General features: G+C 47.9%; 1 protein-coding gene and 1 long non-coding RNA gene across 2 annotated transcripts in view; one reads left to right on the top strand and one right to left on the bottom strand.

Moving 5' to 3' along the window:
- Nucleotides 1–327: 327 nt before the first annotated feature.
- NPTX2 (neuronal pentraxin 2) lies at nt 328–11,431 on the bottom strand. The gene is made up of 5 exons (XM_058710328.1): nt 10,808–11,431; nt 8,790–9,006; nt 4,592–4,836; nt 2,716–2,895; nt 328–1,785 (listed from the first exon to the last, which is right to left on the bottom strand). The coding sequence occupies exons 1-5, from the start codon at nt 11,231–11,233 to the stop codon at nt 1,558–1,560; spliced, it is 1,296 nt and encodes a 431-aa protein (XP_058566311.1). The 5' UTR covers nt 11,234–11,431; the 3' UTR covers nt 328–1,557.
- A 145-nt stretch (nt 11,432–11,576) lies between these two features.
- The window catches only part of LOC131500833 (uncharacterized), a 33,099-nt gene continuing 19,281 nt past the window's right edge, over nt 11,577–25,394 (top strand). The window contains exon 1 of the long non-coding RNA XR_009256490.1: nt 11,577–12,917. This is a non-coding gene — a long non-coding RNA (uncharacterized LOC131500833). The remainder of the gene's footprint in view (nt 12,918–25,394) is intronic.

Below are 25,394 nucleotides of genomic sequence, written 5' to 3'. Positions count from 1 at the left end.
GGGGGTTGTTAGGAGGGGTAAGTGAGACATCTGGTGAGCACACACAGAGTGGGTGGTGAGCAGGGGTCATGCCTGGGACGGGTTGCTCAGGGACCTCTAGGTAAGCTCGATTCCTGGTTGAGAGAACGGGGGGCCGGCTGGAGGCGGGGAGGCAGGGCAGAGCCCGTGGGGCGTCCGCAGTCCGCGCCTGGCACCGAGGAGGGAAGGGGTCAGTGCTGCACCTCGGCGCCCCCAGGTCCGACAGACACACAGGCCCCGGACGTGCCGACCGTGGCAAAGCCCCACCCCCACCCTCAGCCCCAGACCTGGAGCAAACAGACACGGAGGCATCTTCCAGTGCACTTTAATCAGAATTCCATCATCCGAAGAGTTCTCATAGCATACAATGTTGGGATGGGCATGTCAGCTTGGTCCTACAAATGGAATTTCCACAATTCGCACTTGAAACATGTATGAAAAATAAAATATATAATATTTAACTTTATAAATTTCCCCCACTTTACCACTTTGTCTTTAAAATAAATTACTATCCTCTGTCCAATAAATTAAGCAGCCTGGAGTCACTAAGCAACTATCGGCCGAATGACTTCCTTTTCCTGAAGAAGTTCTGGGGGAAATCCTTGAGACAGTCCACAGCTTACAGCAATCAACGTGAATGAAAACTAGCACATTCCTCACAGTGGGGCGAAACATCAAAAATGGGAGCCTGCTAATAATGGCTGTTCTTTTCTGTTAGGAAAAAAAATGAAATCCCCCTGACCACACCGGATGGTTGTAGAAGCTGCAACTGAACGTTTGGCACCAGAGGAGTGAAGAGGCTTTTCAGAGAAGCCATTCCCAGCGATGATCCCATCAAAGCATCGGTCGGTCGGAGGGAGAGGTGACAGAGGGGGATGGAAGGCTGCCGCGGCCCTTCTCCAGAACGCCCTTCTGAGTTCCAGCTCCCAGCCCCCTCTAGAGGCAGTGATGCCCCCTCCACCTTGGAGAAGGCAGGGCATTGTCTGGGCAGCCTGCCTTCCTCAAGCTCAAGGGTTCCTTACAGCGGAAAGAACACCAAGAGAAAGCCCTTCCGTGGGTGGTGGGGGCTGCTTTGCTGCGTGCTCAGCCGACAGCAGGATACACTCGATACATAAGGGACACAGATACTCGGGTGGGATGGCCACACGGCCTCAAAAGGGGACAGACAGAAGGCGCATGTGAGACACCACGGATCCGGGAGGGTGGGCAAGGCTGTGATTCACTAGTAACTGTAGGGGCTCTGAACAGGGCCCCGAAGACCTTGATCCCCCCCACCCCCAGCAGGAAGTCAGGTATCTTCCCACCTGCAACTCAGGGCCTCTTCCCTACTCGACACAACAAAATCTTGGGAAGGAACAAAGAATCCAGTGACAGGTGCTGCCACAGAGCCTCAGTCTTAGAGATTCCCTGGGAACAAGCTTTGGGGGCCCCAGGCCACTGTGGCAGGGGCTCTATACACAGTTTAATTGGGGGAGCAGGTGGCCTTGCACTTCCGACAGGAGACACCAGCCCCAGACCCCTAGACAGAGGAGAAGGTAGCTACAAGTCAAGGAGACGCTCCTCACAGGTCTCCACGGGCCACTTTGAAGCCCCTCCAAACACATCAACGTTGTTGTCCACCCAGGGTATGATGTTGCCTGGCATGTTTGTGGAGCAGTTGGCGATGTTGACAATTTCTTGTGCGCGAAGGACGCGGTCCCATATGTTGAACTGGCTGAGCTCCCCCACAAATGCCTGTGTGGCATCGAACCTGCCCCCAACAGTGTCCTGGGAAGGGGGGGAACAGAACCACATTGGCACAGGTTCAGAAAGCAAACGTGCCCGCTAAATCTCCAGGGATGTAATGGCCTTGGGAAGGGGTGCAGAGTGAGGAGGGAGAGGGGGAGACTGAAGCATTTTCCTGACTCCCCCAACTCTGACCTCACTCACTCCCTGACCTGATTCCTGCACGTTCCAGACCTCTAGGACATGCCAAACTACCCCGAGGCCACAGTGGAAAGACACTGGCCCAAAGTCCCAAAGCTAACACTAGACCCGGGTCTCCAGACTCCCAGCCCTTCCCAGAGGGGAAGTCACAGGGTAGTGAGGCAGGGAGTGGGCCAAGGATGGGCCCAGACTCAAAGCTCTCAAAGGAACTGGTCTCTACTCCCTGGCTTTCAGGAAACCTCAAACACAGACCCAAACGTCAACTCTTATCTGCCCAAGAGCAGACAAGCAACTTAGATTTCCTCTGTCTCAGGGAGTAAGGACAGCCTCTGAGGTCACGTTCCCACCCCTAGCTCCCCCGAGGGGCTGAGCATCACACAGGCATGCCCCACGACACTGAGCCAGCAGCTCCCGGAAGATGCCATATCAGCCCCGGGCACCCTGAATCAGTGCTGTGCCCAGAAGAGGTCAAACGTCTAGAGAGAGAACCCATGGTCACTCCATGGCAGCATGAGCTCAGGGACACTCCTGCCCACCTACGGTGGACTCCATTCTGGAATCTATCTGGACCCACCATACCACAACCGGGTCCCCCCGCCCCCGGCCCCTCAGGCCACAAGACAGAATGGACCCAAGTGGCCATCACACCACAGTGACCAGGTGTGGCAGGCTGACAGCTGGGCAGGCTGCGGGGGTAGGGGGCAGCCTGCAGGCGCGGCCTTGTGACGCGTGGCTGGCCAGCACACCCCATCCTGCATCCCCTGCACCTACCTGTTCTTGCCCAAGGATCAGCACCCCCCCTGGTTTGATAGGGTGCCAGGGGGCCAGGTTCTCCCCCGTGCCGAGTTTCTCTCCATCCTGGAAAGCTTCCCACATGCCATCCCGTGTTGTCCAAGTGATACAGATGTGGTGCCACTTGCCGTCACTGACGAACAGGGGCAGCTGTGCAACCTGTAGGCAGCAACATGCAGGTAAGGGCCCCCCATGGGGTTCCCAGGAGTCTGACGCGCACAGGGACCAGAGATCGTGCTGCTCCCAGCTGGTTACCCCTTCTCTGCTATGTGGGAAACAGGGCCTTGGTCTGTGTGTGTGCGAAACACAGACACTCAAGAGGAAAGAGACAGCCTGGGGACATGCCCCTGCCCCCAGGGTGGCCCTGCTTGCAACTGGACACCCTCAGTCCCGGCTTGGCTGAGAATCTGGGACATTGTGCAGACCAAGCAGATGTGAAGAATCAGCCCCCGCCTGGCCACACTTGGCCCGAATGCCTCGTGCTGAAGAACCTGAAGGAATCTTTGGAAAACAATCAGACTAGGCATCTACACTCGAGGCAGGGTCTCAAATTCTATCACGGCACTCGGGGACTGTGTGTGTCCTCCTGTGCAGAAAACCAAAGGCCTACAATTACGTGGGAGAGGGTGCTGGGGTGGGGGGGGGGGGGAGGTTGCACATTCAGACCCCCATACAGAACCAGGGGAAGGGCATTTCTGACCCACGTGGTCGCCTGTGAGCATCCTGTGAGCACCACAGACCAGCCCAACCAGGAACTGTCCTGTTGTTACTGCTGGTATCCTAGCAACCTGGCGCTTCCTCCTGGGAATTGGCTGTTTACATGCCACCGAACCCAAAAGGAAAACAAGGTTCTGGGCCCTCCTGTGTCCAAGAGCGTTATTTAGAACAATTAATCCCTGGCTCAGGAACATGGTCACCGTGAGACAGAGTCTGGCAGGGAGATTCCACGCCATTTCCCACTTACACAAACCCCACCCAGGGCAGTTCAGTAATAAAAGCAGAGTAAGGGGCCAGGGTAGAGGCAGCAGGGAGCCGGAGAGGCCATTCAAGTGCTCAGCTCCAGCAAGGATGTGAGGACACATTTTTGGCTATGTTGAGTCTGCCTTCAGAATGGAAGTTTAAGTGGGGCTCCTAGAGGTCTCACAGATGCCCAGAGCCAAGTTCTCGAGGAGATCATGCTCTTGAACGATGAGACCAGCCCGTCTATTAAAAAAGGATATTTACTCTACAAAAGGCAATACTATAGGGGCAGAGAACAGATCAATGGTTGCCATGGGCTGGGGTAGGGGCAGAAGCTAACTACGCAGGGGAATGAGGAAATTGTGTGTGTGTGTGGGGGGGGGGGGGGGGGGAGTGATGGAACACTTTCATATTTTACTTGCGGTCACACAACTGCATGCATTTGTCGAAAGTGGTCGAACTGTATGCTAAAAACTCTCGGTCTTACTGTATGTAAATCATATCTCAATAAACCACCCCCAAAAGATATGCTGAGAAGTATCCTCCACAGAGAAAGACACACACACACTTCCCCTCCCCTAATCAGCATGGCCCTGGAGAACAGCCCTCACTGACTGGCCCAAGGGCCAGTGACGATTCAGGCTGGCCCACAGAGACCTCAGCTCTGTTCCTTCGATGACCTCTGGCCTGGACCCTGAGATGCTTCTAGGCCAGACTCCCACCTTGGATCTCCACCAGCCATAGCCGCCCGCCCCTGCTGCCCTAGGCCAGGCTGAGTCTGCGCAGAGCTGTCACCATTTGGAGGAGGACAGCCCTACAGCAGCTGGCTGTCAGACTCTGCAGCACCCTGACCGTTGCCGTGATGGGAGAAGGTGGCGGTCTAAGCAGGCCTCACCTTGTCGTTGATGAGCAGCTCAATGGGGTTGTTACCCCACTCTATCAGCACAATCTCATTGGCCTGCCCAGGCACCGCGTAAGAAAACGGGGTGCCGATGCCCGGCAAGGCGCTAGATCGCAGCCACAGGCAGATGGTGAAGGCATACAGTTCAGGCAGCGTCTTCTTGATCTTGCCGTACAGGTAGTTTGTGCGGAGGGGGAGGGACACTTTGAACGCATCAGGAGACTTGAACGCACTGTTGCCTAGGGGGGTGGAGAAGAGAGGCCGCGGGGCGTTAGCCTGCTCCCCGCTGGTGCAGCTCAGAGCGACTGCTCTCCTGGACCCCCACTTCCCCCAGACTGTTCCCTTGAGCCCCAGAGCACCTGCTACTGGGAAGCCGCTGTTCAAAGTTCTACAACCCAGGAGTAAACAAGAACCTCCCTGCTCCTAAAAGCTGGAGGAAGGAGGAAAGCTGGATTTAATTTTCTGGTTAGAGGCGCCTGGGTGGCTCAGTTGGTTGAGCGTCTGACTTTGGCCCAGGTCATGATCTCACAGTTCATGGATTCAAACCCCACATCGGGCTCTGTGCTGAGAGCTCGGAGCCTGGAACCTCCTTCAGATTCTGTCTCCCACTCTCTCTGCCCCTCCCCCACTCGTGCTTTATCTCTGTCTCTCTTGCAAAAACAAACATTTAACAAAAATAATTTTCTGATTAAATTAAGCCAGAAAACCCTTCCTCAGCTATTTTCTTGAAATCCCGGCTCCTTCAGCAAGGGCGGGGTTGGAACCCTGATGGACTTGGAGGCAGGAAGTCTTAACAGGGACCTGGGCACTCAGTGGACACTTGTCAAGTCCCTGTCACTTCTCACCCTAAAGAATCACTGCCACCCAGGCAAAGGAGTCCACGGCCATGTTTGGACACTATAACTTAATTTAGAAGTGGCTTTTTGGACTAAATCCCTGACATGGACCACCTTGCTCATGATTTGCCCTTTCCTCAAGAGAAGACTGCATCTGTTGACCATTTCCTGCGGTTTGGAACCAGTGGGAGGCAGAGAAATACAGAGGTTTACCTCCCCGCTGAGGTTAGGCACACCTCGCCAGAGCCTGGAGACTTTGGGGCCCACCTGGGACTGATGAGGACCCCCTGACTGTCCCCATGTAAATGGGGTTTCCAAAATCTTTGAAAGCAACTGGTACTCTTCACGGGGTCTAAGTAATTTCCAACAGTTTTGATTTAATCCCAAAATTAACAACAGAAATAAATACATGGAAGGCAAGACCCGGTCTCTGGTTATCACAGATTCTGAAGTTTGTGGGGTACCACCCAACCCTGTGAGTTGTCAGGGCAAAAGCTTCCCTCTTATTTGGGCACTAGATGCTGCCAGGGAAGGAGCCCGAACACCCTTCGCTCATTTGACAAGTATTTATTAGACATCCGCGAGGGGCCAGAAGGACTCCGTCACCATGAGAAACAGCCAGGATCTCTGGACCCAAAACCGATGGAGCCAAACTGCCTGTGTCTCTGGTGGATGAATCAGCCCCTTCTGTAGAACGCAAGCCAGAATGGATGAGCCCTTCTCCACTACAATGCCCCCAATTCATTTGTGTTCATAGTATATAACGCATAAGAAGCTCTTTGGTGCCATGGTGTGAACCATAGAACCAAGGAAGACCTGAACAGAAAGGCAACAGGGCTCAGCATCGCCCTTTCAACCTCTCCGGAACAGGCGGCAGAGAAACACTAGACTCTGGGTCTCATGGGTACTATTTACTCGGATCGGCTGATTGTGCAGTCTTGCCTCATCCGTCCTGACCTCCCAGGCCTCGGGGCTGCTAAGCACCTGGTGAGGGCTGGCCAGACCTGGTCACCCGGGGAAGGCGAGGGGGCCCCCGGCAGGGCATAGGCCGGGGCTCACCCCATGTTAGGCTGAAGCAAAATCAAGAGACTACAAAGCCCCAACTCCTGATTTTGCAGGTTGTGCAGCTGAGACACCGAGGCTCAGAGGAGCGAGATGACTTACCCCTCAGTCACACAGCTAATGAATGACAGAGCAGGGAGTGGCAGTCCTCCCTCAACCACGTGCAGCCCCTAGTATTTAGTCTGCAAACGGCCCTGTTCTTCACGAAGGCATGGTTATCTAATAAAGAGAAATGGCTTCTATCCCGGCAGGTGGGCAGGCTTGCTGATTTAATAAGGCTCAGGGTCGGTAATATCGTTAGCCAGGTGACAACAGATAGGTTTAATTAGACCTGGGAGAGCCGAGGGGCAGAGGAGGGGGCCCACACCCTGAAAGCTGGTGCCCTCTGTATCAAACAGCTTGGAGGTTCAGAGGAAACTTAGTTAAAACCAATTAAGGCATTAAAAGGCCTGACCAATAAATCAGAGGCTGCAGGTGGCAGACAAGTGAAAACGGGTGGGGGCAGTGGGGGCCAAAGAGAGAAGTGTTCTTCCCAGTGGCAAGGTTTACCCAGACTCTGAGGCGGGCTGTGCCTGGCTGGCTGGCCCCCACTCTGGAGGCCCCTGCAGACGAGCAGATCCCACAACAAAGAAAATGAGCATCCGTGGGTCCAGGGGCCACTCAGGGTTGGACGCTCACCACTGGGCTCTGGGGAGCCTGCTGCTCAACAGGGCTAGAGCCCACACACTACTCTAGGCTACAGCCTCCAAGCCTCTCATCTGCGGGGGTCACCACCAAGTTCAACCCCAGCTCTGCAATCTGCTGGACACGTGGATGCAGGCATCTGATTCGGTCTCTCATCCATCACTAATACCTACCTCACAGGGTTGTTGCAAGGGTCACAGAATGTGGAAGTCACAGCCTAGTGTCTGGCCCAGAACAGGCACTTAATGGGCAGGAGATGATGGACCGAGGGCCAGAGACGTCCTAAGCCCCCTACTTTGCACATGCTTGAGGTCCATTTCCTCGGGGCTCAGCAGGATGCTCTGAAGAACATGTTATATTTTCCACTCACGGTCTATCTGGGGACTGGGAGTTTATGTACCCCTTTAGACTGACCACAAACAGGACAGATACAAACTCAAAGTTACCCAGGAGACAAACTGGTCAGCAAATGACCACTTTCCTCGAAAGACTCATCCCCGAACTGGGTGGAGCACGCAGAAGAGCACAGAAGAATTCTAGAGTCTAGGTCCTGGGGGCCCTACAGGAAGGCCAGTCAGGGGCCCTGGCCTGCAGAACTGGGCTCCAGCTAGGACATGGCCCTCCTTTCTGTGCCAGAAGAGCTCCGAGGGCTTCTGCAGAACTTACGTACTGAGAGTGTGGGTGCTGGAACGAGGCTGGGGATGGGAGGGACGGTGACAAAGCGGCAGCTCCTGTGTGGCCAAGGCCCAGGCCCCACCTCGGTCCCCTCCCCCACCAACACACCTCTGGCTGAAAGCTTTGGAGCATTTTTCTCACTGGTGTCACGGGTGTAAGAGAAGTCCCATCTCACCGGTGTGACGTGTCCAACACACTGCCTGGCACTACTCCACACTAACTCGGCAGCCTTCTATCGACCTACATCCTTGTAGCAACTTGGCCACCGTGCCTGGCAAGCTACACAGCGTATCCGTGCATAATGCCAGTGGGCCAGGGTTGGGGCTGATTCCTGGCAGGACCATCCTCAATCACATTTATTATTTGCTCAGCCAGCCACAGGCCATCCCCACGCAGTGCCCCATCACTGCAGACACTCTGGGTCCAACTGCAAGGGATGGAAACCAGGCCGCTCCCAGGAGCCATCGGCGCCTTCAGTCTCCACCAAGTCGGAAGACGTGTCAACAAGGCTGTGAAGCCGGACAACCTTCAGGCAGAAACCCTAAACCCCTGTGCACCAGGAGAGACGCCTCAAGTTGAAAGAGACCCCGTTTCATTTGAGAAACGGAGAAGGCAAAGTGGAGCGCTGCTGGAATGGTAAAGAATCCCGTGGTTTTCCGCACATAGGACGGGCAGGTTCGGGGACGATGTGGGAGGAGCAGCCGCAGAACCAAGCGCAGAAAGAGTCAGCAGGCAGAGGGGTCTGGAAGCCACCACTCCCTCAAGGGCCCTAGTGGCCTGATGTGTAAATGGGGAAGACCGCTGCGGGGCCAGCCTCTCTGCCCCCGCTTGGAGCCCAGCCGCCCTTACCCTGCAGCCAAACACCAAGGCGGTAGGGTGGAGGGCTGGGAGGGACGTCAGCCAGAGGGCGACAGAGGAGCCGGCCAAGAACTCACCTCGCTCCAGCTCAGTCACCCTCAGCAGCAGAGCGTTCAGCGCGCTCTCAGTCTTCTGCCGGTGAGCGGAGGTCTCATTGTGAAGCAGGGACTTCTCGTCCTCCAGCTCGGCCACCTTGCGCAGCAGCTGACTCTCCAGCTCCCCCAGTCGCCGCTGGAGGACCTCTCGGAAGTCGCCGGGCAGCACCGCGGTGGACACGTTCACTCGGAGCTGGTGCTTCCAGTTGGGGAGAGGGACGCGTGAAGAAGTATTAAGGCCATTTAGACAGAAATTGTGAAATGCAGCTCTAAAAGCCCAACCACACAGGGAGAAGCTTCCCAAACGGGAGTGTTAAACTGTGCCAAGGGGCTCACTTCACTGATGCTTTTTTTCTTCTTTTGTATGGAAAGGATTTCAAAGTCAAACAAGAATTACCTTGCTGCAATATCTGAAACTTAGGAATTTCATTTTTCTCTCTCAGAAAGCTGGTTTTCTCCTCTTGCTAAAAAGTCAAAATTTTAATCACTATCCACCATTCTTGGGTTAAGACTGCAACAGAGGGGCGCCTGGGTGGCGCAGTCGGTTAAGCGTCCGACTTCAGCCAGGTCACGATCTCACGGTTCGTGAGTTCGAGCCCCACGTCAGGCTCTGGGCTGATGGCTCGGAGCCTGGAGCCTGTTTCTGATTCTGTGTCTCCCTCTCTCTCTGTCCCTCCCCCATTCATGCTCTGTCTCTCTCTGTCCCAAAAATAAATAAACGTTGAAAAAAAAAAAAAACTGCAACAGAGCTACGACTTAAAAAAAATTGCTTATCAAATGGTACTCAAAGCTGATGAGCCTTCATCTAGAAATGAAAACCGCTTCCAAATTCCCGTGTGGCAAAAAGGTGAATAACCATGCTTGCCAGAGATGTTACTGGAAAATGAGAGCTCTAAAACATGACACTTCTGAATTCCAGGAATCTCTCCTTTTAATGCTGTTTCTAAATCCTCACTTCCTCTTTATTCTACTCCTCTACCATCATGTTGGCTCTGGAGGCACACTGCCACTGCCTAGCCATGAATCCTTGGCAAGCTATGTACCCTCTCTCTAAAGCATTCCGAATTGTAAAATGCAGTCAGTAGGATCTGCCTCAAAGGACTGTTGTAAGGGTTAAAATTAGACAGCACGACTGGTGCATATTTAGTGACTAGAAACGTTCGCTGTTGTTAACCACCATGAATCAGGGAACATACAGATGCTGAAAATACTGTATTTAGCCATCATGCCGCGGGAAATCCTCAAATAATTTTGCAATAATTACCACCTGTAATTGAAACCTAGTTTCCCTAATAAGTATTCTGGTAAACGTTTCCAACAGAAACATCCACGCTTCTTAAATAGGATTCTAAAGTGAAGATGAAGTTACATGAGAATTTCTTTCAAAGTTCCAAACTGCATACGCCTTCCAAGAAAGCACGGAGTAAGGCTCCTTCTCCTTTGGAAGGGCACCTCAGAAGGTCGCAATTTGTGGACAGTGTCTTTGAAGTTAACGGGGTTTCCTCCAAGGCGCGAACTGGTGTGGCCCGTGACCCGCCCGCGATCGCCCCCGGCAAGACCCTCGGGTCTCCGCCCGCTCGGGTCCAGCACGAGCTGATTTATAAAAGGAGAACACGGGACGCCCAGGGCAGCTGACCTCACGCGGCAGCCTCGTAGCACCGGGCACAGCTTCTGGGAGCGCGTCCGACTCCGAGGGACTCGGAGATCTACAAGAGGTTAGAGGTTCGCTCGCTGGAACCTCAGGAAGTGACTGTCCACCCGGCGGACAGTCCCGGAGCGCGGGGAGGGAGTTAACCCCTTCCTTCCAGCAGGAAGCGGGGTGGGGGCGGACTGAGAGCCACCCAAGTAAGTTGGCGAGCAGGACCGAGAAGCCCTCCCCTGACCCCAAGCGCAGCTCGCCCCGCGTCCGGGCCCGCCCAGGCTGGCAGGCAGGACCCTGCGCCCCGCCTCTGCCCCTCTCCTCGGATCCTCCCCCGACCAGAACCCCCGCACCCGGCTACCTCGAGGCTCTCCAGGCGGTCCTTGAGGGTCTGCAGCGAGCGGCTGAGCTGCTCCACGACGTGGCCGGGGTCCCGCGGTAGATCGCCCATGGTGTCCTTGCCCGCGGCCGCCCGGCCCGGCGCCTTGCCGCCCGCCAGCCCCTCGCAGCGCGCCAGCTTGCCCGTGAGCTCGCGGATGGCCTCGCGCTGCGCGCCCAGCGTCTCCTTCTGCTGCACGACGGTCTCGCGCAGCTGCAGCACCGCGGTCCGCAGCTCCTCCTCGGGGCTCAGCGCGCCGCCCTGCATGGGCATCGCGGGCAGCGGGCAGCCGGCGCGCGCCGCCTCCGGGGGCAGCGCGGTGCACACGAATCGGCTGCCGGGCGCCGGGCCGTCCTGGGCGCCGGCGGCCACGGCGAGCGCCACGCCGGCGGCCAGCAGCGCCAGCATCCCGCCGCCGCAACGCTCACTCCAGCATCTGCGGGCGAGCGGGAGGGCGCCGTCGGGGCGCGCGGCGGAGGCGCCTCCGCGGCGGGCTGCGGCCGGGCACGCCGCTCGAGGGCAAGTAGAGCGCGGGAGCCGGTGGAACCGTCCGCCTAACACACCACGCTCGCTCCGCCCGGCGCAGCGCTCTGCTCTTACCCGGCCCGCGCGCCCTTTCTTAAGCTGGGGGGGAGGGGGGGGAGAAGGCCCCGGCGCGTGGGGCGCAGCGCCGCGAGCTCTGATTGGTCCGGCTGGGCGCACGTCAGCGAGGGGGCGGGGCGGGGGCGCCTTCTCGCGGCTGGCGGGCGGGCCTGTGGGCCAGAGCCGGGGGCGCGAGCGCGGGGTCCCGGGGCCCCCAGCAAGGAAGATCTGAGGAAAAAGGGGGGAAAAACACTCTCGAGTGCCTTCGCGAGCCTTGGCCGGCGTGTCCAGGCGCCCCGAGGACCCACCCGAGGACGCAGGCGTCGCGGGCTGAAGAGAAGCCGGGAGCTTCCCCGGGGCGCCTTCTGGGTTTCCGGCGCGGCGCGAGGCCTCGCTCAGCGGCCACCGCCGCCCCCGTGGGGAGGGACCCCCGCCCCCCAAGTGAGGACAGTGAGGAGGAGCCCCAGGAGGAACCCGAACCCAAGGCTGCCGTCGAGAGACCCCTCCTCCCCCGCGGGCCTCGTGGGCTTCCCGGTGCGGGCCGCCGCGCCCGCGTCACCCGAAGGCGGGAAGGAGACGCACGACGGTCGCCCCCGTGCACGTCCACCCCCCCCCCCGCCCCGGTCCCCACTCCCACCCGCCGCCTGCGGAAGACTTCTCAGGTCCGCGGGCACCGGAAACGCGCGCCGGATGCTGACTGCGCGGAGGGGGCGCCCGCACACCCTCGCGCGCGCGCGGCCCCCACCGGGGGGCCCGGCGCGGGGGCCGGAGTCACGAGGCCGCCCGCAGAGCCGTCGCGTGCGGGCCCGGCGACAGCCCAGCAGGTGGTGTGACCTTACTCAGCGAGGCCTGGGCTCCTTGGCTTCGTCGGAGCGCGGCCACGGAGATGGCACCGCGTAGTATACCGGGGCCCCACCCTTGCGAGCGGGCTGCCCGTAGATCCACTTTCCCAATTTGACGCCGCTGTCCGCTCGTTCTTGGAGAGCACAGCTTTGGACAGAAACCCCAAAAGGCAGGAGCAAATTTGTTTGAAAATCTTGGCTGTGGCGTGCAAACAAGTTCAGAGGGATTTTTGAGGCACAGCTACAGACTGAGCTGGTTTACTGCACATTATAAATGGAAGCTTTTTTTTTCCTCCGTGTTTTTAAGAAATCCTGTTGCAAGGTCATTAATCACATTATCCATTATACCAGAAACAAATGGATTTGTCACTTGTGCACAGAAGCTGAGGTTGATGCTGAAAACAAATTGTATCAAAATAAATGAAATTATTATGATAATATAAAACAGACCGCAGTGATTAATCTCCAGAAACCAAATTTTGACCTGCTTTGCACTTCAAACAATAGCTTCTGTTATGTAAATAGTCGTGGGGTTTTCAAGGACAATGTTACTAAATTACGAGGAAAGTTCTATTCGTGGAAATCTCTTCATGGATAAACATTAGAGCCAGAAAATCTGTTCTCCACAACACCCAAAGCAGAGGACAATGGAAGTGATGATGGCTCAGGTAAGAATATAAGTTTGTAAGAAAGTTATGAGGTGGGGAGGAGGGAGACTGGGTAATGGGCTTATGCTGCTGCTGGTTGGGGTCACCTAGTAAGCATGACCTTGAATGGGCTCATTCCTTCTACATCCTTACCTCAGCTCCTTGAAAACCCCCAAAGTTCCAGCGAGCCCACATATACACAGGCTGCAATAATGAAGGCAGTCAGGTTGCAAAACATGTTAAAAAATGTTATGTTTTAGATGATTCCATAAAGGCACCAAATCCAGACATGTTCAGAATGATCCAGGTAAGGATTTCGCTCTTCAGTTTTCACTCCATAGGTTTGCAGATTTTTCCTGAGACCAAAGTGGATCTTAATTGGATGTCAAAATAGAGTAATATAGCCTATATTGTTCCCATACATCCATTCTTGACGCACACCGATGACATTTACGTTCGCAACTACTTGAAATGGATGCTTGTTCCTTTAATAATTAAATAAAGTCAAGTGTATTTCCAGAATCCTAATTTTCTCATGAACAAAGAAAGCAGTGTGTAAGAAGGCATAAAAATAACAAAGCATATATCCGAAAATAATTACTCTTAAAGTTCTCAAAAGAGATTCCAGTACGGGAAATTGTCAGTGAAATTGCCAAAGCCTGGAGAGAGAGACCCAGGCATTTAAGATGTTATTTCCTTTGGAGGCAGTATAATTAGAGGGCTTAGTTCACAGGGTATATGCTATTTAGGGTTTGACTTTGGCTTGCTGGTGCAGCAGAGAGTCTGCTGGCTTAGGAACGGGGGAACTGAGTCCTCATGCCCACTCTGTCACTAGCTGAGTGGTTTGGGGCAAGTCATTCCTCTTCCCTGGACCTCAGTTTGCTGTGTATCAGGTAAGGAGCTTAGACTAGACTCTTCCAAAGACCCTTCCGGGGTCTGATAGTTTGGAAAAGAATCACTGTTCGGTGTGACGAACGTTCCGGAGCCTTGTCCTTTCTGTTTGTGTTACGAACCACCTGTAGCCCAGGAGGAGTATGGGAAGGCGGGGTGTTTGCGTATCCGGCGGATAAACCTTCACACAAAGATGTGCCGTAGCTGTGGTTGAGACCTGCTCTCGGCAACGTGAAAGCTTGCCCTTGGTTTACTCACGGCACAATACTGTCTACCTGCAGGATCCCACACATGTGACTCATGCTGTCCATAAGGATGGTTATGCGAGTGGCTGAGACCAGGGCCCACAGATTTTCCTCCACTTGAAAAGTCGTGCCGATCCTGCCGCAGTGAATCAGCTCCACCTAATCTCTTCGTGTAACTGATGCTGCAGCATAGTAACCACCCACTCATTCACTATGTCTCCTGGCTCCCAGGTCAGCTGAGAGCCCAGTATGGACTTAAACCGTGTGCTGGAAATCCTGATGAGCTCATTCCGCCTCCATTTTATTGCCCCATCTGTTTGCTTCCCTTGTTCTTCTCACATGCATTTTTATCTTGGTCTTCTGGGAAATGTGCTAATTTCCACCACGGTGTCAGAGGATCCCATCTTATACTTTTCTTACATTTCCTCTTCTCTTTCTCGGTGCCACTTGGGAAGTCAGGAATGGGGGTGTGAGCTCAATAACAGAATCCAAGGACAGCTTTCTGTGAACATGACTCAGGAACTGTCCTCCCTACTGAATTTCAGTTGGGAGGGGAACTAAGAGTGTGTGTGATGTTTTGGGATGTTTTTGTTTTGTTTAATTTTTTTTCGATCGGACTCAGTGCAGATACAACAGAATTTGGAGGCTCCAGTGAATTGTAACAAATACTCTTTTATGCCTCAAATGCTAAGACCTTTTCAAGAGTGAATTTTTCACTAGACTGAACTGTATGGTAAAGTAGAACATGCTTGAGCTTTGGAGTCTTGTTTCAGCTCTTGTTTCGATCCTAGTTTTATAACTTGCCATTTGACCTTGAGAGGATAGCTTAACCTCCCTGAGCCTCATTTTTCTTATCTCTAACACCAAAGCTAAATTTACTGCAAAGTCTTATTGTCAGGCTTGAGTAAGATAATGTACATGAACATGTTGGGCATATAACAGGTGCACAAAAGATGCTAACTGTCCTTTTTTTTCTCCTTTTCTCCACTGAATTTGGAGCTGAGTTATATGTTCTTTCAAAAACAAACTTAAAATTTTTCCCCTTTATTTTCCACAATATCCATTTGGAATTAAAACAAGAATTCTTGAGAAAGAACAGGCCAACCTCTCTGGAGGAAAGAAAGGCAAGGGATGAGAACTCCAGGAAAATTTACTGGTGTCTCAACAAGAGAAAGTTATCCTATCCTCGTCTGTGTGTGTGTGTGTGTGTGTGTGTGTGTGTGTGTGTGTGTTAAAGCATTGTTTTTTAACTTTAATCGCAAGATTCAATCGAACTACTTCACACCTACACTAACTTCGAATATATTACGAAACTATGTGCTTGAACCCAACTAAAAGTTTTATAGTACTTAACATTTCAGTGATTCTGAGTTTATATTGCTATAGGATCCTGATAGATTAAAAGCCCCCAGATAAAGCAAATGTTCTTTCTTCAGTGCATCTGGGTTCTTCTTGAATAACATATTTCTGGTTTGATTTTGTGATATGAGACATTGAGTTTCAGAAAATGTACAAGAATATGATCATACGTGGCTGGAAAGCCATGATTTGGGGATTGATTGTTAATACTACCCAATAGACTTCAACAAACAAAAAAGGCTTTTGGGGGCACCCCCTGATTTTAGGCAATAGGACAAGTTGCTGGATAAACTAGAGACACTATCTTAGCTTAGTTTTTAGAAGTAAAGGACTGGGGATGGGAGGAGGCTGGAGGAAGGTTTCCTTGAAGCAGATACTTGAAGAATACGGTCTGAATTATTTTGTATTAGGAAACACTTAGAGCCTCACTTTTACACAAGTTACAAGTATTGAAATTGGCATATACCCAATAAAAATCGGTAGCTCAGGATCTCCGTAGAGTTTAGGTCCATAGTTAGCTTACTTGAATCTTTGGAAATGGTAGTCAGGAGAGATTTTATAGAATTTTGAAGACTGAGAAACAGCTCAAGAGAGGTTAAGAGGTCATACAGCAGCTTAACAGCAAGGCCAAGCTGGAACTCAGGGTCTCTGGTTCCCAGTCAAGGGCTCTTTTCTCTGTCCCACTCCCTAACTTACTCATTAACCCTTTAAAATGCTTGGCTTCTTCAAAAGCGGCTTTCTTAAAAATCAGTAATTTGCCACACCAGATCCAAAGACCACTTTTTGTAATTCTCCTAGAACTCATTACAGCATTCAACATTGTTAGCTAAGTCTTTTTTATTATTATTATTAAAACTTTTCCACAACAAGCAAGCAAACAAACAAAACTTTTCCATTGTTAGTTTCTATAATAGCGTATTCTTCTGGCTTTCTTCCTTGCTTTCAGAGCATTTTTTTTTTTTTTCTGTTTGTTCCCTGGGTCTTTTTTCCTAGCCTACCCCTTCAGTAAATGTGTCCAAAGTTGAGTTGTCTTATCTCTCTCCTTTCTCTCACAGTGCTCTCTACCTTAACAAGGTTTATGCTTTTAGCAACGATCTCTACATTAGTGACTCTGCCCCTGATCTACACAGAGCTCGGGAACATCATAAACCAATTGCATGCTGGACATGTCAGTGATATACCACCTCCACTTCTAACGCAACATGTTCTCAACGAAATTCATTGTTCTCTTCTTCATTTCTCTTTCCTTCCTCCTGTATTCCCTGCGGCGATGTGTTAACGCTTTCCAAGTCCTCCAAATTGAACACTTTGGAGTTATCAGTGTCTCCTCTCCCGCCCTCCAGGTTCATTCAAATTCTCATCAGTTTCTGAGTTCCAGTTGTATTTTTACAATCTGTCAACTCTCCATTCACTGCCACAACCTCATTACTTCTGTTCTAAACTATACAACTGCTTCCTAACTGGATTCTCTAACTCCACTGCCTCCATTTCAGCATACATGCTGTTCCCAGGTCAGTTTCCTGAAATACAGCCCCGAAGGCATATAATTCCTCAGAAACCTCCCGTGTGTCCCGATGCAAATTTGTAAACTCTTTGGTCTCCATTATGTGACCCCCAGTTTCCTATTTAACCCCATTTTATAAAATATTCCTTGATCACTTCCCTGTAATCAAAGGAAACTATTTGATGCTTTTCACACATGATCCATACTTTCCTTCCTTCAGATTTGGAGCCCGCGTTGTTTCCTATGTCTGGAATGACCTTTCTGCCAATTCTAGAGCCACATAAGCCATTCATCCGTCACAGCTCTCCACACACCTTGCCTTCTTCCCAAAGTTTACCCTGATTTTGCTCAGTCCAAAGTGACACTGTAAAGGACAGTAGTTTATCTTTGCATTCTCTATTTTCCTTACTACTTTCAGCTTGTAATATAACTATCTTCTCCACTGGACTACAAGCTCCGTAAGGGCAACATCTAGGTCTGATGTACATTCTCCTTTCAATGAGTATCTCGTTGGATGTGCACAATAGTGGTAGTACTTTGAGAGAAAAACAGAAGATTTTGTTCAATGTATGATTTATTTGGTGGTTTGGCAGGAGGAAAGTCACTATGTTAGATTGGCAAGGGACTTTTTCATGGAAAAGTTGGGAATTAGCCCTTTAAAAAGATAGTGGAAGGTATACTTGATAGGAATGTTGAATATCCGAAGGAGCAGGCAAGAGAAGAAAAAGTTGAAGTCCTTGGAGGAAAACAAGATATGCAGTTAGCAATGTCTGACTTTTAGTCCTCTGTTCCAAATCTGTTCTTTGTTTCCAAGGATACCTTAGGATAAATTTATCTCATTTCCAGTAGATGTCACTCACCTAGTCTGCATAAGGAAAGACAGGGTCATTATTTTGGCCAGGTGACCATAGTAAGCTACTTGCAAGAATGAACAAAGTGTAAGTAGTAACAATGTTCAGTTTTAATTGAGCAAAGGAAAGTGGGAATTTGTGTCTGAAATGTCTACACATTCCAGACTTTCTGAAATTCTCCCAGATGGATACCCAGATGGAAGTGTTACAGAAATGGTGGAGGAAGGGTTAGCATTTTTTCCTGCTTGTTCTATAACACCACTTGGCAGGGGTTAAGGTGAAATTTAAAAGAATGAACCTCTCTCCCAGCACTATCAGAGGTTCCGAGCCCTCAGAGCAGTTGGTAATAGAGGGTTAGAGCCAAAACAAGTTCTCCATAATAGGAGATGTTTATTCTCAACATATTAGGTTCGGAGTTTCCTTGAGCTCTGAGCTGAAATACTCTTTCATCTCAGCTGAATTACTTATTCCCCATGGAATCTTGATGTTCATACCTGGAACAGCCTCTCTCTGGCTGAATGAAAGGTGCAAAGAGAGTACATGTTTTAGATTGCTAATCAGAGAGGAATTGCACTGCTCCCAGCCTCCATCAGGGAATATGTTCATCTATGTTCCAGATGTCCCATTGCCTTCTCCACTCAGCCCTGGACCACATGAAGCGAATTAAACCCTTCATGTACGTGGCTGCTTTTGTTGAAGAGGTGGCAGCTTCCAACCAGACTCTTTCTGTTTCTGCTTTGTGATTCAGTCTAGCTAATGAACAGCCCATCTGAGTGGAAGGGGGAAAAGGACATTTCTCTTAAATGCAAGCAACCTAAATAAATACGTTCTCCTATTAAGATTTTCCTTCTTCTTCACCAAGAGCCAGTTAAATGATCCTTGTTCCACTGCCCAACCCATGTGCATCCCGGTTGGAATTCATTACAAAATATTTTAAAACTCTTAAAATGAAGGAAAAAATCTTTGGTGGAAAGAGACACTGTGTTATGATTGGTTTTTTTAAGTCTAGCTTCCTGAAAACTACATAAGGTAGTAAAAGGGTTATGAGAACAAAGGCATAATGCTGTATTGCAGCCTTGAGTCTTTGGGTTTGACAGATAAGGTCAATTTAATGCCAAAAGGAAAAGAAAAAAAAAAAAGAACCTCTCGTGGCATATGAAAGCAAAAAGAATCAGAGTCAATGTGTAGCACTTTAGGTCAAAGCTTAGGCTCCAGTCTCTTTATTGTGTTTCATATTTTTCTTTGCTATTTTGGCACTAAAAAGAATCCTCTCACTTTCCAAACGCTGTAACAAAATAAATATGCATTGAGTATGCTACTTGAGACTGCAGCTAATGTTTTGATGTTTAGTGTTTATTTTTAAACAAATAAGCAGTATCATGAGTCCTGGTTTGAAAAGCACCTAAGCCACGTAGTATAAAGAATGTATGTGTTTGCTAGGTGTCATGGCGGGTGGGTAGTAAGGTAGGGACATTGCCATTTCCTTTGCAGTTGAGATCAATGTAAATCCTCCAATTGCTACATAAATGTAATTCACAGTGCTTTGAGTCTTGCTGAAGATCATGCTCACAGAGTAAACTGGTCAGGGAGTATTATCTCAACTGGATAATGATAAGGGATAAATACTTTGTTTTTATTAACTTCTGTGTCTCTGGCTTAGAATAGTGCCTGGCACGTTGTAAAAGCTCAATATTCGTTGTGAAAGGTGTGTTGTGGTAGAGGGGCTGTATGCTTCCCAAAACATCATTCCCATGAATAGGCGGTATACTGATTTAGAGTAAAAGATGCATTCCTAACTTCTTGATCTAGAAGGTTTATTGATAGCTTAATTTGCTTCTGAAAACTACAGGAAAGACTACTACTATGTTGCAATTGTAATTATACATTGGAGATGTGTAAGTCCAGGAAAAGCAATAGAGACAGAAGCCCTCCTAATTTTGACTGCCTCTTGGGGAATTAGAGAATGGAATAACAGCCTCACTCCGGAGAATAAAAACCTTAAAAGGGCATCCTTTGAGGAGAAGGAGCAGAAAACAGAGAACAGGCCTGAAAAGGCTTTTCCACTAGGATACATAAGCCTCAACTATTCTCTCTACATCATTGCAATTAACACTCCTTATGGAGCCTCAGTCACCATCTAAGCCACACAGACACACATGTAACGGACGTTGTAAATGGAACTTTGGAAATACAAAGCAAAAGAATGAGAACATTTACCTCCAGCACTGCTTATATCCTGGTTGCCATAATTCTCAAGCTATAAGCACGACGCCTGGGGAATCTTTGAGTTGGCCTGGATTGAACAGGAGTTATTTCTGTGATGCCTCCTACTCGTGTGGGCCACTGTTGACAACCGGGAGGTACAAAGGGCTTGTTAGTTTTCCCAGGCCCAAATTAAAAGTGACCCCACTGAAGTTTTGTTGACTCATCAATCATCCTTATAAGCACATGCCTTTGGAAGTCTATTTTGGCAAATCTAAAACAGAAATGCTTTGTTGGGAGCTAACGCATTGACCTGTTTCATGATTAGTATCTGAGCTGATGGATTGGAATAGAATGATACTGAAACTCAATTTCACAACATGCCTGACAGTTGGGAGAAATGAAAGCAACTGGGAAAGTAAGTGGCAGAATGAGGGGGAGGTCCTGCCCAGCGAAATTGCACATCTTTTCCAGAACCTATGGAAGGCCTAGGAATATGGTTTAAGAATTTCTGGCTGTGAAATAAGAACTTAGAGTCATGTCAAGTAGTTTAATGATCTAAAAGCTCAGCTTGAGCTCTCTTACATAATGACAGTTTTTGTTCCAGACAGAACATCCAATCCTCGAACACAACTAATATTAAATAAGGAATTCACTGTAGAGATGGACCGTGTTCTTAAGGTCACTGTCCCATCCATTGGATGAAGATAAATTATGTCATCAAATTCTCAGTCACTGGGAACATCCTTATCTTTAGGGATCTAGGCCAATAATAAATCAGTTCCCTGGACAGGCAAGTGTGGCTTCAGTATTCTGCTTATTTCTTTCAGTTCCTGATTTGCCTAGTAATTTCACACAACCTTGTCAGACTCTTTGGTGTTTTTAAGGAATTTTTAAAAATTCAGCTTTTAGTTGTTTTCAAAGAGAGGATCGGTCCAAATAACCAAGTTCCCTAACTGTTGAGCTCAGATTGCTCAAACTCGTTACGCTAAGAAGGGAGAAGATGAATGGATACTAGACACATGTGAAGATATGAGAATGAATGCAGTCCTTTCTTTCCCCTTTCCTCTCAACAGAATTCACCCAGGATCAAAAACTATGTAAGTTGATGAGAACTTCAAGTGTCACCTAGAACAACTCCCAGATCTCACAGTTGAGAATATTGAGATCCAAAAAGATAAAGGGGCGAATGTCAAGTTGCATAGTTAACTTTGGTGCAGTTCAAACAAGGAGCTTCTGACTTCTCACCCAGCACATTACCCATCTCGCCTTGATTATCTCTTTCTCCATCTCATTTGCTATGATAAATCAAAGACCAGTTGTATTACCTTCTCTGTGTCCCATCCATCTATGGGCTACAGTTATTTATTTTTTAGGTAATCTAAAATAAGCCAATGAGGTCATTGGAGTTTGAAGGAGAAGATAGAGAAAGAGAACAGAAAAAATGCTTGCAGAAATAACGTTCTAAAATTTTCCAAAATTGATGAAAACTGTAAACTCACAGATTTAGGAAGCTCAGTGAACCCCAAGCACAATAAACATAAATGAAACTACACTAAGGCACATCATAATTAAATTTCTTAAAACCACTGATAAAGAGAAAAATCTTACAAGCAGTCAGAACATCTTTAAATTACTGAAAGAAAATCTGTGAATGTAGAATTTCATAACCCAGTGAAAATATCTTTCAAAAACAAAAGCAAAATATGACATTTCGGACATACAGGAAAGAGAAAGAAAAGAAAAAAGAAAAGAAAAGAAAAGGAAAGAAAAGGAAAGAAAAGAAAAGAAAAGAAAAGAAAAGAAAAGAAAAGAAAAGAAAGAAAAATTGTCACCAGAACATCCATGGTGTGAGAAATATTAAAGGTAATTTTCAGGCATAAGAAAAACTATACCAAGTGGTAGTAATATGGGTCTGTGAAGGATTAATAAACACCAGAAATAATAACTATGGAGACTCTATGATTATCTACACTGAAAATCCTATGGAATCTGCAAAAAAAAAGCTACTAGAACTAATAAGATTTCAGGATTCAAGATCAACAGACACAAATCTGTGGCATTTTTATATACTAGCAACAATTAGAAATTGAAATTTAAAAATATATGATAGCAACGAAACTATGAAATGCTTAGAAATATATATATTGTGGCACCTGGGTGGCTCAGTTGGTTAAGTTTGGCTCAGGTCATAATCTCAACGTTCGTGAGTTTGAGCCCTGCATCAGGCTCCATGCTGACAGTGTGGAGCCTGCTTCGGATTTTCTCTCTCTCCCTCTCTCTCTGCCTTTCCCCCACTTGCTCTCTTTCTCTCTCAAAAATAAATAAACTTAAAAAAAGAAATAAATGTCAAAAGATGTGCAAGACTAGTACATTAAAAATACAAAATACTGCTGAGAAAAATTAAAATGTAAATAAATGGAGAGATACGCTGCGTTTGTGGATTAGAAGACTCACCATTGTCACTTCTTCCAAAATTGACCTATAGATTCGGTGCAATCCTAATAAAAACTCTACCATGCTATTTTATAGAAATTGATAGTCTACTTCTAAATTTCATATGGAAATTCAAAGGACTTAGAATGGCCAAAACACTTTTGAAAAAAAAGAACAAATTTGGAGGATTTACATTATGTGATTTTAAGTCTTGTTTTAAAGCTGCAATTATGAGGATAATGTGGTTTTGGAGGAATAATAAGCAAATAGATCAATGGAACAGATTAGAGAGTCCAGAAATAGACCCCACATATATAGTCAATTGATTTTTGACAAAGGTGTAAAAGTACAGTGGAGAAAGGAACATCTTTTAGAATTAAAAAAAAAATTTTTTTTAATGTTTATTTAGTTATGAGAGAGAGACACAGTGTGAGCAGGGGAGAGGCAGAGAGAGAGGGAAACACAGAATCTAAAGCAGACTCTAGGCTCTTAGCTGTCAGCACAGAGCCTGATGCGGAGCTTGAGCTCACGAACCAGGAGATGATGACCTGAGCCGAAGTCGGACGCTTACCGACTGAGCCACCCAGGTGCCCCAAGGAACATTTTGTAAAAAATATTTTGTATCTATGCCAAAAACAAATGAAGTTTGACTTATATCTCACGTGATATTAAAAAGTAATCCAAAATGGATCATAGATCTAAATATAAAGCCTAAAGCTATAAAACTTCTAGAAGAAACAAAGGAGACGGGACGCCTGGGTGGCTCAGTCGGGGAGGCATCCGACTTCGGCTAAGGTCATGACCTCACGGTTCGTGGGTTTGAGTCCTATGTTGGGCTTTGTGCTGACAGCTCAGAGCCTGGAGCCTGCTTTGGATTCTGTGTCTCCCTCTCTCTCTGCCCCTCCCCTGCTCGCGCTCTGTGTCTCGAAAAATGAATAAACATTAAAAAATTAAAAAAAGAAACATAGGGGAGAATCTTTGTGACCTTGGAATAGGCAAAGATTTCTTAGCCAACAATCGCTTCTCGGCCTTTTGGCTAAGATCAAGTGAAGATTTCTTAGCCAACAGAACAATCCATTTCTAAGAGTAATACATTGGATTTCACAAAAATTAGGAACTTGTGCTCTTTGAAAGACACTGTTAAATTTTTTTAAATGCCATAGAATTGGAGAAAATATTTTCAAATTACAGGGCTGACCAAGTCCTTGTATCCAGAATTCATAAAAAGTCTTAAAACTTAATCATAAGAAAAGAGACAACCTAATAAATAAGTGGCAAAGGATTTGAACAGATGCTTCACCAAAGATGATATACAGATGGGTAATGAGCACATGAAAAGATACACAACATCATTAGTCATTGAATAAATGCAAATTTAAACCACAGGATGCCTGTACACACCCACTAACATGTCTAAAATAAAAAGTCTGACCACACCAAGTGTTGGCCAGGGTGATCTCTCATATAACCCTAACCCTAACTGTAGGAGTAGAAAATGGTACAGCTACTATGGGAAAGTTTGACAGTTTCTTAAAAAGTTAAACATACACCTAACTTATGAACCATCCCCTCTACTTCAAGGTATTTACCAAAGAGAAAGGAAGCTGTGTTCATACAAAGACTTGTACATGAATGTTTATTGCAGCTTTATTCATAATAGTCAGAAAGTGGAAATAATCCAAATGTTCATCAATAAGTGGTTGAATAAATCAATTGTGGTAAATACTCAGCAACAAGATAGAACGAGCCACCAATATGTGTAACAATATGGGTGAATCTGAAAATAATTATGCTGACTGATAGGGGCCAGAGAAAGAAGAGTAGTACTCATGACTCCATTTGTATAAAATTCTACAAAATGCAAAATTAAAACAGATCAGCAGGGGGAATAGGAGAGTGGAGAGGGACTGAGAAGGATTACAGATGGCCAAAAAGAAACTTGGGAAGGTGGATGTATTCATTATCTTGATTGTGGTAATGGTTTCATGGGTGTATACATATATAAAAACTTATAAATTGTACAGTTCAAATATGTGTTTATTTCATGTAAATTATACCTCAATAAATCTTAATAAAAATAGGAAAAAATATGCCAATGATCGAGTATACACGTGATGCAACACAAAAGTACACATGAGACCACGTACATGAGGACATACTTTTGTACATATGGGAATACGTACATCTAAATAATGCAGGCATGGGATGTAAATATACATGTAGGTTAACAGATATGCCTAAGAAGCCATAAATGTACATTTGAGATAACATACCACATGTTATGTTGTTTGTAATGGCGTAGATCGGAAATGTAATGTGATTTTAATAGAGGAAAACCCAAGAATAAATTTTCACCCAATGAGCATTAATTTCCTTCCTCCCTCCTGAACTTAAGAGTCCTAGCTCATTACATGAGTGACCTGTTTCCTGCTGTGAAGTACCTTCTCTTGTTACTCACTTTGACCTCAGTAAGGAAAACACGTTGACCTCAAGCCTTCCGTGGCTCTCAGACACAGAAGCTGGCAATCTAGTGCCTGGCTCACACAGCACACCATTTGTTCTGGGACATTGCAGGTTAAGCCGAGAGGATTTCTCTCTGAAACAAAATACTTTCAGTAAAGCTGGCAAAGAAGAAGCTTAGAGAAGCACATTGGATAAAGATACAGAATTTTTTTTTAAAGAAAATTATTCTTTGTTTTCTGCAAGAGGCCAAGGCCAGGACTTGAGTTAGTACAAATCCACAAGGAAGAATAGATGAGCAATTCTCAATTCATTTGGACCTTGACTGATTTTTTTTTCAAGGTTAAGTAAAACTGATCTTTAGAGAATGTTTCTGTCATAATATAGAATAAACCAGTTACATACACTTGTAAAAGTAATAGAAGTCTTTTACAATATTCACTTTCTCTCTCTCTCTCTTCCTCTCTCATTCTCTCTCTCTCTCTCTCTCACACACACACACACACACACACACACACACTCTCTCTCTCTCTCTCTCTCTCTCTCTCTC

This window comes from Neofelis nebulosa, chromosome 18, assembly GCF_028018385.1.
Source record: "Neofelis nebulosa isolate mNeoNeb1 chromosome 18, mNeoNeb1.pri, whole genome shotgun sequence".
Lineage (NCBI taxonomy): Eukaryota > Metazoa > Chordata > Mammalia > Carnivora > Felidae > Neofelis > Neofelis nebulosa.
The sequence above is the reverse complement of the archived record's forward strand: the minus strand, read 5'-3'. Positions and strand labels throughout refer to the sequence as shown.

What these genes read in the sequence shown, in the direction of transcription:
- NPTX2 (XM_058710328.1), bottom strand. Translation starts at nt 11,233, where the DNA reads ATGCTGGCGCTGCTGGCCGCCGGCGTGGCGCTCGCCGTGGCCGCCGGC. An exon ending in AGCTGCTCATCAACGACAAG is followed by an intron (nt 2,896 to 4,591) that starts GTGAGGCCTGCT and finishes TGCTGCCTACAG; the next exon opens with GTTGCACAGCTGCCCCTGTT. An exon ending in TGATCCTTGGGCAAGAACAG is followed by an intron (nt 1,786 to 2,715) that starts GTAGGTGCAGGG and finishes CCCCCTTCCCAG; the next exon opens with GACACTGTTGGGGGCAGGTT.